The following is a 14684-nucleotide window of genomic DNA, read 5'->3' on the forward strand; positions in this document are numbered from 1 at the left end:
CCTTTCTTTTCTAATGGATACCATGTGCTGCCGCTACTGCTCAAACACTCAACTGGAGTTTTTAAGTAGGCACCCCCCCCCACCTTGTGTAATTAACTGTTGCTCTGTGTGGCCTTTATAGAAAAAACTGTTGGTTTTTCAGTAACTGGATTCCTCTGGTGTGGCAAGTAATTATTATTTTCATTAGCAATTAATCATTTATTTTATAAAATATCTGAAAATGTTGGTTTAATTAACTATAAAATGAGAGAAGCAGAAAGTATTTGACGTAATTTAGCTGATTTTACCTTTACCAATTAATCAGTTATCAAAATGGTGGAATATTGTTTTTTTGTTATTTGGCTAATCAATAAATAGTCTGAGACAACGAGACATTATTAAATCCAAAAACAATGTTCAAGAATAAATAAATAATTTAATAATTCACTCAAACCATCTTTTCGTTTCCATATTTCTTTCTTTAAATCTATATCTGCTTATATCCGCTCTTGTGTTTGTAAAGTCTTTGCAACATTTTTAAGCATGAAAACCTGCATGTCTGGAGGTCCCTGAACGCAGCACATAGATACGTTTTGAAAACCAAAGAGAACTAAATGTTGACAGTGAAGCTCAAAGCTAAACGAGCTGCAGGTTTGGTGACAGTTTGAGTGTTTCTTTCAGTTCGGCACTAACTGAAGCTGAGAGGAAACATTTGCAGGTTTTTTCTGTTCATTACCAGAAGTTGATGTGAGTGCAGTTGTCTGCAGCCGAGGCTCCAGTCTGCAGGATAAGAATAGTTCTGGTTAGTGGTTTTGTGGCGCTGTGGTCGCCCTGCTGCTCGAAAGCCACTAACTCCGTTCCCAATCAATTGCCATGGGAATCCAAGCTGAGCTTATTTTTAGATGTGAGGAATTTCAAAACAACACATCAGCTTCCCCGCTCCTTTCTTCCTCTTAAGCTCGTTTTATTTCTCGGTGGTTATGCAACGAGTATTTTTTTAAATAAGTGAAGTGGAATCGCTGCTTCCTCGATGGGCAGCGGTGCCAAGTAATTAGATCAAAGATTGTGGAGCTGTTGTTTGGGGCTGGCTCAGATTCAGTATGTGAAGCTGCTTGAAAAGCTGTGTCGTGTTGCTTTTGGCAGAACTGTGGTGTAATTAAGGCCGAGCGGTGGAAACCGGCCGTTGGGCACTAAGCAGTCAGACACTGGGGGCTGGAGCTGAAGAGCCACAGAGGACATTTTAAAAAGGGGTACGTCACCGCTGAAGAAGACTTTCTCATTTTTTTGTATGCACACCTCAGGAAATATCCGCTCCGGGGATTCCCCATCACCACCAAGTTCTGTGGATTCTTCCCAGCTGCCATTTCTCTGTTTGTAGCCCATTTCCTGAACACAACCCGTGGAGTCTCTTTCATCAGTTAATCTCTCTTAAACTCCAAAAGCAAATAAACACAAAAATGACTGTTCTATGGCTTCATGTGCAGTTGTTCTTTTCCTGGCTGCAAACGTCTCAGGCCCAGTTTCTCGGCCGAGGGACGAGCAGCTAAAATTGGTTTGTGGGCCGATTCCGGGTGGAACCCGACATGACAAAGGCAGCAAAGTTTTCATCCTATAAAAACTGCACACAATGGTTTTTGAGGGTTTAAACACACAAACCAGTCCAAGAGGGTTAATGAGTCTCAATCCCAAAGGCGAGGGGTTAGATTGAGGCAAACGAACCTAATTCGCCTCATTAGTGACTGCGGCAGTAGCTCAGGTGGTAGAGCAGTCGCCTACGAACCCCAGGGTGAGTGGTTAGATTCCCGGTTCCTCCTGGCTACTTGCTGAGGTGTCCTTGGACAAGACACTGAAACCCCGTAGCAGCGCCGACTCAGTCTGGCAGCTGTCCAACCAAATTTCCCCAAGGGGATGAATAAAGTATACATTATTAATTTAGTCTTTTCTTGATTATAGTGCAGTTATTTGACTTTGACTTTCTTCTTTTAAGACAGTGAAGCTAATTTTAAGTTTGGGGTCCCAGAATGCAGCACAAACAAGAGTTTTAAAGACTAGATTTATACAAGCTGCATGTTTGGTGACAGCTTTAATATTTCTGACCAGACCTGAGGCTCCTATGAAATACTTTGTCTATTATTCATCTCAGAAACACTAAGAGAAACTCAACAAATGAAAAAGTGAAACATTTGTTGTTTCACAGAAAAGCACCTGACACAGTTCCTACTCTGTCCTCGATGTCCTGTTTCTCTGCAGGATCCGTGAGGAAGCTTCTGCAACCTCCAGAGAGAAAAGGTAGTGAAATATTAAAAGAACGTGTGGTTTGGTGAAAGAGGGTCTTTGCCTTGGGAGTTTGTGGGGGAGCCGGCAGCAGAGCAGCTTTAATATTGGATGAGGAATATGGTCATCACCGCAGGGTCTGTGTTGGCTTTTTATTTTTCACGAAGGACTTCATGGACTTTTACTGCAGTAAAATGTTCCACCAGTTTCATGTATACTTATGTCAGTTCCTCATTAATTTAAGATAATTATGGCTTATTAATGTGTCAGACTTCTGTTCAGTTTGTTATGTAACAGATATGAAACCAGAGGCTGCCTGAGATTATTACTGATGACAATGACGGACAAACTATCACCAACTTTGTAATAAACTGGAATCGTCAGGACCAAAAAACTTAACGTACAATTAGCTTTTCAGAATCTAAGGGAAATGTCCATTTGTTGATAAGGTTTTGATAATATTGTTTGGTTTATGTTTTTGTACATAGCTTGAAACAGAACATTTAAAAGAGTGTTGGTACTTGACTTGGTACAAGTAATGATATAATTGATAATTCCATCAGCTCAATAAAGTAGTAAAAATAAATAATTAGGTGTGTGTAAATATTTTTTATGTTAATTTATATGTATTTTTTAAATAAACGTCTTATTTATGATTTCATGACCTCTCTAAATATCTGTGAAACCTGCACTGGGCTCTATCTGTTTTTAAAAGATAAAGTTCCAAAGCGCTCCAGTGGGTAAAGCTGATGATTCTGCTTTGTTTGTGCTTAATTTCTGTTGCATCATTTGCAGTTTGGTGTTTTCAAATTTAAAACTTTGATTGAGTGGTAAATTAAAATTCTACTTTTTAAAATCTTACTGTGGCCTGATGATGAGAGCAGGGAGACGTCATGCATACTGTACTGTAATTTAAATTTCTCCATTTTTGATCGGGCTCTACAGTTGTGAAGCTGTTACTGATTTAATGTGTTTTATATTTTTACATAAACTGTAAAAACATGCATAGAGCTTCATTCATTAGTCCTGGCCCCTGGTGTAGATAGAGTATTTTTCCCCACACTGAAAACTCATCTCCTGCTGATGTTTTTCCCCAATTCATCTCGTGTATATCCAGTGCACATGAACATTTTTAAGTGGAGTTGTATTTATAAAGAGTCCCGCTTTTCCTAGAATTAGTTAGAAACCTCTATAAATAATGAAGTTGGAGCTCTGCGTGACTGTCTCTCCTCTCTTTATCAGCCTTTCTGCTCTGTTGGTCAAATCTGTGCTTTTGTTTTCCTTTGAGTACAGGATGAGGAGACGAGGGAGGAAAAGATGAAGCTGGAAGAGGAGGAGATATGAGCTTTGGGCGGTTGCGTGCAGGAGCTGGAGGTTGTTAACGTCTTATTTTGGCAGTCGGAGTTTTAATCCAACCTCAGTTTATTATTTCTTCCTTTTAGAATTGGTTTAATGCACTTTGCTTTCTTATTTATTTCATTGGGGGGTAAAGCTGGGTAAGTTTGGCACGATATTACTAGATGTCACTGAATATTTCAAATTTTTTTCTTTACTAAAGCGAGCAAACCGATCCAGCCAGATCTCAGGAAGACAGACAGAAGGAATAATGTGCTCACCTTCAGGCGACTCCTCCTGGACATATGTTCCTGTCAGGTACCTGTGGACCAGCGCCGACTTACCACTGGCCAGGTTACCTACAATTCCCTGGGAAGGCATTAAGAAGTGAATTTCTTACTGTACTGTCCTCTGATGATTCAATGAGATTTCAATAAAGCAAATTTGAATGTGAACATGAGAGAGGTCTCTGAACTCACCACTTTCAGTTCTGGTACCGTTCGACTCAGCGTCCACTCCTGACTGTTCACAAACGCATCTGTAAGAGGTAAAAAGATAAAAAAGCACCTGTGAGTCAGCTGTAAAGGACACGTGGTGGTTTCAGGTGCAACGGAAACACTAATTCATGAGGATAAATGTTTCGACCCAACAACAACACGACCTCCAGACACAACGAGCTGCATTTCAATCGCTACACTAACAAGGGACCAATCTGCTCCTACTCAGTGGTGTGATGTGGAGCAGGAGAACTGAGGAAGAGGAGGACAACGAAGAAGAGTCTCATTAGAGCTGACAGCAGACTGACAGCAGACTGAGGGCCATGGTAGACTGAACAGGGTAACAGGACATATACAGACACGACATGGGACAGAGATCGAGGGAAGAGACTCAAACAGATAACATGAAGAACAAAGACCGATTCTAAAAGGAGAATTAAACATTTGCCTGTTTGAATTCAGTCAACACATCTCAGACAGATGTTATTTTAAAATTTAAAGGATTTGAAAAGTATTTTGTTATTTGTTATTATTATTATTACAATACACAATGACTCAAGTTCTTTCAGTTAACGATTCTTAAGACATATGACTCGAGATTTTCAGATTTCCAAATTGCTGACCTCCATCACAGAACACACTCTGCTGTACTTTAGTGTTAGACACTGTTCTCTGGAGTATTTCTTAACTTTAAACCTCAGCAGCCAGTTGAACGTCCAGCGGATGGTTGGTCACCTGGCAGAGCTGCTAATTGTGATTCCCCTCCCTGGCAGAGCGCTGGACTGGGAGACGCAGAAGGGAACTTGAGGGCCTCCAAAAACAGGAAGCAGCTGGATCAACATCCTGCCTAGCAAAGAGGGAGGGGTCGAAGTCGGCACAGGCCGGCGTTTGTAAAAACGTCAACAATGCCCCCCTCTGTGTCCACTAGCCAACAGGGAAGCTTCTCTCTGGATTCTTTCCAGACAGATACCAAGCGACTGCACACGCATGGAAACACTGGCAGCACCGGTTTTATTAATAGAAGAAAACAGATTTTTTATGTTGTGGTAAAAAAATGGAGGCAACTCTGACTGGTCTCGTATATTTACTTATAACTGAGAAAAACAAGAAAAACACAACAGCTGTTGTGTTTTCTGGGAGAAAAGTTAAAAAAGGAGAATAACTGATGTAAGCAGAAAAAATATGTTTAATGTTGAGCGAGTCCAAAAACAAATGGGTGGAGGAGATGGAGGCTGTAGTTTCACTGGCCGGCAGTAAAATACTGGATGGACCGAGTAGAACTCTTCTAACACGTCAGAGTGTGTTAGCATAGGTCCTGGAAAGTCATGGAAAGATGCCGTCAGGACCTCAGTGGGTGTCCTGAAGGTGGGAAAGGTGAAAGGGCAGATAAGGACTTCCTTTTACACACTGTATTTTCACACCCTCCCTTGTTCTGGAGCGGCTTTTAGCGCTCTCCATCTCCTCTCCATCTCTTCTCCAGACACATTGTCAGTTTGTAGGCTGACACAGATTTCTGCTGATGAATTAGTAAAAAGGGACTGAAGGCTTTAAGTGGATCTGGCCCACTGGCCTACTTAACACAGGCCGTGGTGTAGCAGATACCAGAAGGGTTAATGTAGTAATATGATGGTGCAGTCAGGACAGAGTGACCATGAAGTGGGAGCTTCGCTGTGAACAAAATGAAGTCACAATTTGCCTGTTTTTAGTTGTACAACCTCCAGTTTTGACAAGTTTCCAATGTTCTGCTCAGATCCGCTGAGAAGGACGAGACCTCCCTGATAACACTGACACTATCACACTTCAATAACACAGCTGACAGTTGAAGGAACATCAGTTCTCCTCCAACCCCCCCTTCATTTCCCATGACCTCTCAGCCTCACTGCCGCTGCTCTGGATCTTAAAGCACTCACACAGTCAAGGTCTGAGTTTGCTTCAGGGCAACAAGTTCAAACAAAGTGTCGTACGACCATTTCCACCTGGTATACACTCAACTCGGGATATATAAGAATACAAAATTTTATGAGTCACTGGTAGTGTTTTAAATCATCTACAAATGAGAGGAGAGACCAGTTCATGATGCAAAATAATTTAGAGGCTGTTCTGTGGTGTCTTCAGCAGATGAGTTTCCATTTTTATTAATAGTTGACCATCCATCCATCCAGCTGCTGACATCCACAAAGTAGATCTAAAAAGTGACATATAAAACATACATCGAAGCATATTAACCTTACTCCAATCATAACCAGTTACCTCCACCTAAATCTAAACTGCGTGTTGTACCGGTTCTTGAGAGTCTTCCAAAAGAAGCAATTTAGCAGCAATTTTACAACCTCCACCGCCGGCAGTCGAGGATTTTTACCTGTTACACCGAAGGAAATGGTTCTAAATCCCACCTTAAAAGGCAGAACTGGAGGTGTACTGAGGAGTCATTAATAAATAGACCTCCACATGCATTTTTACAGAGTTATAATTCTTAAACACACTGAACTCATTGCGTGACAACAAGTAGAGCATGTTGTTACCAAAGTTCTGTAGCTGTCAGATGGTTTTCTGACATTTCTTTGGACCAGTCGAGGAGATAAAGAAGGACTGAGAAATTTAGGCTAAAGGAGGAAAACAGATGGAGAGAAGCAGATGGATGTGGTTGAAGAGGAAGGGATGGAGGAGGGAAAACATGGAAATGAGAGTGAGCATCAGGGGACTGAAAACACTCGTCTATCCATCTCTTCATCCCTTTGTGCCAAGTCAGAAACAAGGGAGGAGAGAAAGAAAAGAAAGGAAGCTAAGCCACTACGGCAGAGGAGGTCTTCAAAGTGAAGTTCTGGGACTCCTGGCGCTCTCTAGAATAATCTCCATCATTAATTCTCTTTCATTTCACTCGTTTGTTTCTATTTTTACGTTTTTCCCTCAGAGCAGGGAGCAAGTAGCGTTTCACTGTTTCTTCACTATTCAAGGTTTGTCAACACTGAAGAGAATCGTCACTCACTCAGCTGATAGATTCAAAACTCCATAAACCGCTGAAAGTCCCGAACCAAAGGTCTCAAGAAAACTGTTTTCTCCCGATAAACAAAATTAATTGATAAGGAAACAACCATGTGTGCAGCAGTAACAGTACAAATGCCTTTTGGTCTTAAAGACTTAACTAATCTTCTAAATCGTGTCATTCTTTAACCCTGAATGTATGACCCACAATATGTTTAAGAACAAACCTAAACATCCCTGACTATAGATCGATTGTGAAAAACTGAGGCCTGAACCTCAGCTGCTAAACGTTAGACTTTAATCCTGCTTGATGACATATTTTCTAAGGTCACATAAAGAGAATGAGTTAATGTGAATGGAGCTGGAAAACAGAGCAACAGAAGACACAACAGGAATAAATAAGATAAAGACGAGTGTCCATGACCCAAAATGTGCTCTAACAAGCTCAGAACTGCAGCTGCAGTCAAGTTAAATCAGGTTTAATTCAAAACCTTTGAATGTCAAGACTTCACTGTAAAGTACTGCTTAAGATGTCTCCTGCTAAACACACACACACACACACACACACACACACACACACACACACACACACACACACACACACACACACACACAACTTAGTGGAAAAGATGCTTTAGACGGATAAAACAGAAGATTTAGAGTTTGACACACGGAAGAAACAAAAATAAAAGGAGGGAAGAGGAAGTGATAGATAAAACGAGATGAAGATCAAAAGATGCAAATGAAAGTCAGGACTGCTGCACTGGAAACACATTACACAGCTCTGAGCTTCATTTCCTCTCTGGAGTCAGAATCGTCCACGCTGCCTTCTGCGTGAAACATGTTGCTTTGGGACCACGACTTTAAACATGCAGAGGTTTTAGTCTGGATGTCCACAGGTCCTGAATCAGTAATGAGCAAATATACGGACAGTACTGGCTGTTGTTGTTTGTAGGGAACAGTCGTACTTTAAGTTTTGAAAGTGCAGGTCGTTTGTCATTACAATTTAAAAGTGGAGCTGCAATCAACTTAAACTTTTAAAATATAAATCTGGTTGTGATGCATGATGTTTTAAAAGAGTGAAAATGCAGATGGGAGCAGGTTTGTATTTCTCTATCTGCTCCAACCACAGCAGAGAAGACAAACACATTGTCTAATTGTTTACAAGTCGAATGTTTTAAATCTAAAATCTGTTTTTAGCTGCAGAAGGATATAAACTGAGATCAGAGTTGTTTAAAGTCCTGTCAAAACACAGAGAGCCTCGACTGGGCCTGACATCACCTGGAACACAACAGGTAAAACTGGAACTCATGTTGACGTATTAAATACCAGGAGTACAGCTGTGATGTGTGATCCTTCTGGAAGTGTTGCTGGTTTCAGTCAAACGAGCATCCAAAACATTACAACCAACAAACCAGTGATGCTGTGCAGAGAGACTCACAGAGGACAAGTGTTTATATACACATGTATTAGTAAGTATTACTAAGGAGACAAACTAAAATGTCAGACAGCTGAACTACACCTGCACAGTGGAGAAGGGAAAGGTGACAAGGCGGCAAACAAACAGAAAACACAGAGCTACTAAACAACAGCAGAGCAGGACGTCTGGATGGATGGAGAGAGTTAAAAAGAGACCCGATGGAAAGAAAAATGGAGTGAGAGATAAAGAGGCGAGTGTCAGGGAGAGGTTACGGAGAGGGTAGCAGCATCAAAGAATCACAGAGACACAAATGGATGAAGTGTCGGAGAGAAGAGAGGAAGTGAGGGATAGAAGTGTATCAGACAATAAAGAACAGCTGGCGGCCGGCCAACATACTACACACAGACGCACACACACGTCCTCTGTGTCGTGTGTTACAACATGTAACGCTGCTGACATGAGCCGAGCCGGAGAATCTCTTCTAGCAGAAGATCTGTGCTCTTGGGGGGAAACCCAGCTGTATTCTTTATATCCGAGTCAGATGATACAACTGAAAGTAAAAGAATTTCCTTTGAGGAGATTCTAATAACTAATCAGCTGAGTTCCCAGAATCCAACATGTCATTTAAAAAAAGAAAAGCTAAAAAAAGAATTGAATTAAATGGGACATAAAGCAGAATAAAGAACAGACAACAGCAGACATTATTCATATTGGACAAGCTGACAAGTAACCTGCATGTTTCTTCAATATACTTTTTAATATTTAACATCTGATGATCAACACTCGTCTAAATTAGGTCAACAGTCCAACATAATGCCAGAACAGTAAATGATGTAAACCAGCAGCCAGAGAAGCGGCCGTATGTAAATAAAACTGCACTGTTTTTGCCAGCAGTCAGACTCGACCTCTAAATGACCGCTGGCTGTTTTCTGCCCACAGAGGCTGGTTAGCAGCCGCAGCCGAAGCTGACCTCAGCTGGCTGGTAGCTGCTGGTAATTACGGCACGCTGGTGCCAAACGCACGCACACCGACACCCTGCGGGGCTCGGCCTGGATCGACCTCTGCGCCTTGGATTGGTGCCCGAACAGGAGGCTGGCACCAAAACTCAGCCAGACTTCATCTGCGAGACTGAAGAGAAACACTTCAAGGTCCAACTTGTGTCTTTTTGTGACTGACAGTACAGATGATTTTGTTTTAATTAAGCCAGAATATGATCATGGCAGCTGCTGCTGTTAGAGCCGTGTCACCTGTAGAGCTACAGAGCTCTCCCTCCAATCTGTCATGTCATCATTTCATGTGACTGCTTTGGATTCAGTACTAAACTGTTCACCTCTGAAGCCTGGAGGAGGAACTACATAACTACATCAACTGGGATTAAACACTGATCCTGACAAATGTATTTGTCTTTGATATTAGGATGATTTAAGACAAACGTCTTGAATAAACCCTGAAATATGCATGTGCACCTATTGAACACCAGCTTGTTTGTGAGTTAGTTTTCTAGTTTTGGACATTTATTGTTTGAAATGTGCATAAAAATCTAAAACCCGGGTGTTATACAGTCTGAAATGATGGTGTGTGCCACAGTTTTAATATTAATTAATATTTTTATTTTAAACCGTCAGTAACCTGACGACAAACGCTCTAGTCTTAATTTAGCAAATCCAAAAAAGACAAAAACCATGTTGCATAACATCAGAAAGAGAAGACAATACAAGAAGCTGTTTACAGTGAGGTCCTGTATTAGTAAAATATGTTCGAGTATCAAAGACGTGATCAGGAGGATGTTGGAGCGTTAACACGTCACTATGCAGAGAAACATCCGGTGAGCGAGGACATCAGATAACGAGCTCAGTAGCATGTTGGGAATCCAAACATCCACAGAACACATGTGAGGAATGTGACAGTGACACACCGAGTCCTGAAACTGGTTGTTAAACCTTCAGCGGTAACATGACGAACAGCTGACAGCACTGTATGTCCGATTCTGATTCCCACCAAACTTCAGATGTCGTTTTGGTGTTTTAAGCCCCCTAAGCTGCAAATCATTGATTACATGTTTTACATGTGCTAGATAAAAGAATAAAAACATTAAACATAATATGTTTCTGTTTTTCTGGGGGTCCGTGTGTGAATACTAGTAAATGATTCGAGCTTTACAGTTAAATGGTGGTCTGGTCTTTTTTTAGTATTATTATCATCAGAGGATACATTTACTTTACAATCAGCTGCTGAACATGTCAGATGTGGCATTACAACGTTAATGCCATCATCCAGAACAGTGCGATGGATCGACAGCACTGACTGTGTCGGATTAACGATGAAACCCTGACGGATTTACACACCGACCTGCATGAAATACTGCGGACAGAGTCCTCAGAGTGTTTGTCAGAGAAGAACCGTTAATAGGAGAAAGCTTTTAAAGGTTAATTACTAAAAGAAGAGGAGGCACTGCAAATTAACTCTTTGGTGACAGAAGCTCTCTGCTTATTTTAGAAAGGTATCTGAAATACTTTAAATTTAAATATCAACACGTGAGGTCTGGATAGGTGGTACCACGATGGCAGGTGACTGATTTAGGTTAGTTTATATTCATAACTGGGAACTGCTCATGTGGCACACTGACAAAACATGATGTAAAGACGACACATGTGGAACGACAGGCGCCTCCTTCGCCAGATACATGACCCACTGTAAAGGATAGTTTGAGTGAACATGGCATCAGCTACTGACACACAAAGAGTGAATCAGCAGGAGGCAGCGACAGGGATAACAATCTGAAGCTCTGAATCAGTCCTCAACCAAGTCCTCAGGAATCAAACCAGCTCTTCTCCAACCTTCAGGCCACCACTCGGTCTGAAACAGAGTGGAAAACCTGACTGGGCTGCATTCCTGGACCCCGTTTGTTTGGGTTCACACGAGCCCACCAACGCTCGTAAACAAAACTCACATGTGGTTTGTTTACTGCGTGTTGACACACTTTCTTCATGTTGAGTTTGGGATGTCAGAAAGTTTAACTCGTGTGGGTTTCTTCATAAAGCAGATCTTCATGTGGCGTTCGCATGCTGCAGCAGAGGATGATCAGCAACAGTCCAGCAGGAAATGGTTGTTTTTGTCCAAAAAAAAAACTGACATCATGTCTTTAACAGTCTGATCCAGAACAATCCAAAGATTTGGTTCTGTTTACAGACCCACAAAACAAAGAAAGTCAGCAGCTCCTCACATCTGAGAGGATTTACCAACAACAATCTAGAAACGTTGATCGATCAACAGCTAAAATTACACTTCAATTATCATTCAGCCATTATCAATCATTTAGTTTCATTCATATTTTTCAGCCTTAAAGCTGAATAAACACCAAAACAAGCCGAGGTCTGACTGGATGATTCCCCCATTCAATCACATGCACGTCTCTTCTTTTGTTTCCAGACTGTGTTTTCATCTGAGGTGAATTAGACTTTCTAAGCGATTCCTGGTTATGAAAGTGATTTTAAATTATTATTAGAGAAGTCTAATTATTTATTATTTTATTAGATATCTAATAATTATTCAAGGCAAATTATTACTTTGGTGGTTTCTATAGACAAAGTGATACTATTTGCTGGTTTCAGTTCATTAATTGGAAGATGAAGTTCCTTTCTGACCTTAAGTTAAGTCGCTGTGCAGACCTGAACTAAACCACAACTTCAGTAACAGTGAAGTCGCAGCCCAAACAAACTGTAAACATAATGCTGACGTCACAAAAACTGTATCTGTGGCTGCAATTTAAAGGTACCGAAGCTTTTAGGAGACAAATAAAAGCTAACATCAGTTTTCTCTTAGCTGTGTCTTGTTAGCGCGGCTACATGTACGTACTGTCTCTCTGTTTGTAATGAACCATCACTGCACCGAGTCCAGGATTACGGCAATTTAATAATAATGAATAAAAGGAGTTGAATTAAACAAATTACTGGAGCAGAATAAACAAAGTAAAAACTGCTAATGTGACATAACTGATGCTAAAAAACATGGACTGCCATCTGATACTTCTAGTGGGAGTCAAATCCCAGGTAACATGCAAACTGAAGGCTGAGACAAGATCTGTGTTTTTGTCCCAGTATCAACCCCCATCTGCAGCATGTGGACACACACACACACACACACACACACACACACACACACACACACACACACACACACACACACACACACACACACACACACACACACACACACACACACACACACACACACACACACGGCCCTGGGTGATGCAGGCTGACAGGTTTGAATAGATGATCTTTGGTGCAAATACACACTCCAACAGCTTTAGTGGCACCATTGTCTTAACACACACACTCAGGGATCTTGGGTGGAGCGTGGCTGTTTAGTCCCTCAGGGCAGGGAGTGTGTATGTATATATATATACGTATATGTAGTGTTCGTCTGTGTGTGTGTGTGTGTGTGTGTATGTTGGGGGTGAAGCCGTCGCCTGACTGTGACGAATCAGAGCAGCGCTGCCTCATCAGTCACACGTGACAACGTATTATCTCTGCCTTCGCCCTTCACACCATTATTCTCCACCTTCTCTCTATCGAACACATCATCACTGCAGTATTTCTTGTTCTTTATCGGCCTCATGTCTGAGATGCTGATTTTCACTGTTGATAAAATATTTCATCCATTCAACAGTGAATTTAAATAGTTAAATGCTGAATTTGAAGTCATGTAAAGAAACTGACTGGGTTATTATTATGTGTTATTAACTTTTGCTGTTACACTTTCTTTGCTATATCTCGTTCCTGAACCTTCAATTTTTACTTAATTTTAACTGAAACTACGAGGTGACAAAGGTTTTGATTAAAAATCAAGAACTCACATCTTTTATGTTTTGATTATTTGAAAAACCTGTAAAACAGTTTTACAAACATATTTCGTCATCATTTTGTATAGACTAACAGGAAAAATGCATTTTTCTTTAAATAATTAATGTTAGAAATAAACACTTTTATAGGAAGTCCTTTTTTAGGAAACTGGATCATGAAGAAAAGAAAACTGTTGCTGAATTGTTTGTTTTCCCATCATTGATGAGTTACTGTATTGAAAGATGTTGGGACACCATTGTGTGTGTACACAGCCTAGATGTTAGGTGTGTATGTTTTGGCGTGTGTGTAGTTAAATGTGTGTTTCTGTCTCTCAATTTCCATGTGTGACTGTTAATTAAACCTGTCTGACAGGTAAGAACACACGGAGCTGCACACTTGCTCTGTATGTTACACATGTGAGCAGCTTTTCAGTATTTCCTTGTGTTTAGAGAACAACTGAGTTTATTGATGGTGTAAACCAAAACTTAAAACTGACTGTCGTGTTTAAAATAACCACAGTGTGGCTAAAAATAGTCAGCATGGTGAGAATGACTCTGAATGGTTGTATAATGTCGTCTGTGACTCAGAAAGGAAACAGCAATTTACTGAGAATGTCATTAAACAGCAGCTTCTGGAGGGAAAACTCCAGGTTAATGATTCTTAATTAGTCTGCAAAGACAGTTTCATAAAGGCTGCAGCATTTCCACATTTGTCATTTCACTTTAATATCTCCTGAGCGTCTGTGTGTTCATTAGGTCTCCAGTCTGCAGCCATTGCAGCTGATAACTGTCCCAAAGAGATCATTAGCTCGACCCCAGAGGACAGTAGAGCTGCATGATTAATCTAATAGCAACAATAGCATTCAGCCTGTGCAACTATACAACAACAAAGAGTGATTTAATTTAATAAAATGTAGGTGTGTGAATGTGACACTTCATTCTCCGTTTGTGTTCAGTGTTCTAATCACGTCTGCTCCTTACAAAGAGACGACCAGTCCGTCTCTGGCAGCAGAGCGTGGTCACATTTCTGGTGTAGCTCGAGTGTAGCTGGAGCAACTTTTTAGACCCCTTTAGCAACTTTTATAGCAACAAATATAATAATTTAAACATAAACTGCTTTGACTGAGGCGAGTCCTGTAGCTGTGACTCCTTCACTGCCTGAGTTCAGTGTGTAGAGAAGTGCAGCAGCCAGAAAGAAGCATAAATGAGATGTGAATCATAATATATCATATGATAATAACAGTAGCTAAGAAGTTCTTTGACTGTATGTTCGAGATGAGAAATTCCCATTTTTCATTAATGTGCATTTCCTTGACTTAATAAAATGCCTCGTCTTTACTGTAAACAACTGCGG

The 14684-nt window shown here is 40.8% G+C and overlaps 1 protein-coding gene across 2 annotated transcripts in view; it reads right to left on the bottom strand.

The window, feature by feature from the left end:
• agap1 (ArfGAP with GTPase domain, ankyrin repeat and PH domain 1) overlaps positions 1 to 14684 on the bottom strand; it is a 136792-nt gene that overhangs the window by 71346 nt on the left and 50762 nt on the right. For both annotated transcript variants that reach the window (XM_026361007.2, XM_026361006.2), the window contains exons 2-3: positions 4068 to 4126; positions 3870 to 3957 (exon numbers count right to left, since the gene is read on the bottom strand). In XM_026361007.2, the coding sequence (XP_026216792.1) occupies positions 3870 to 3957; positions 4068 to 4126 (147 nt within the window). The remainder of the gene's footprint in view (positions 1 to 3869; positions 3958 to 4067; positions 4127 to 14684) is intronic.

Source organism: Anabas testudineus, chromosome 2 (genome assembly GCF_900324465.2).
Source record: "Anabas testudineus chromosome 2, fAnaTes1.2, whole genome shotgun sequence".
In the NCBI taxonomy this organism is placed as follows: domain Eukaryota; kingdom Metazoa; phylum Chordata; class Actinopteri; order Anabantiformes; family Anabantidae; genus Anabas; species Anabas testudineus.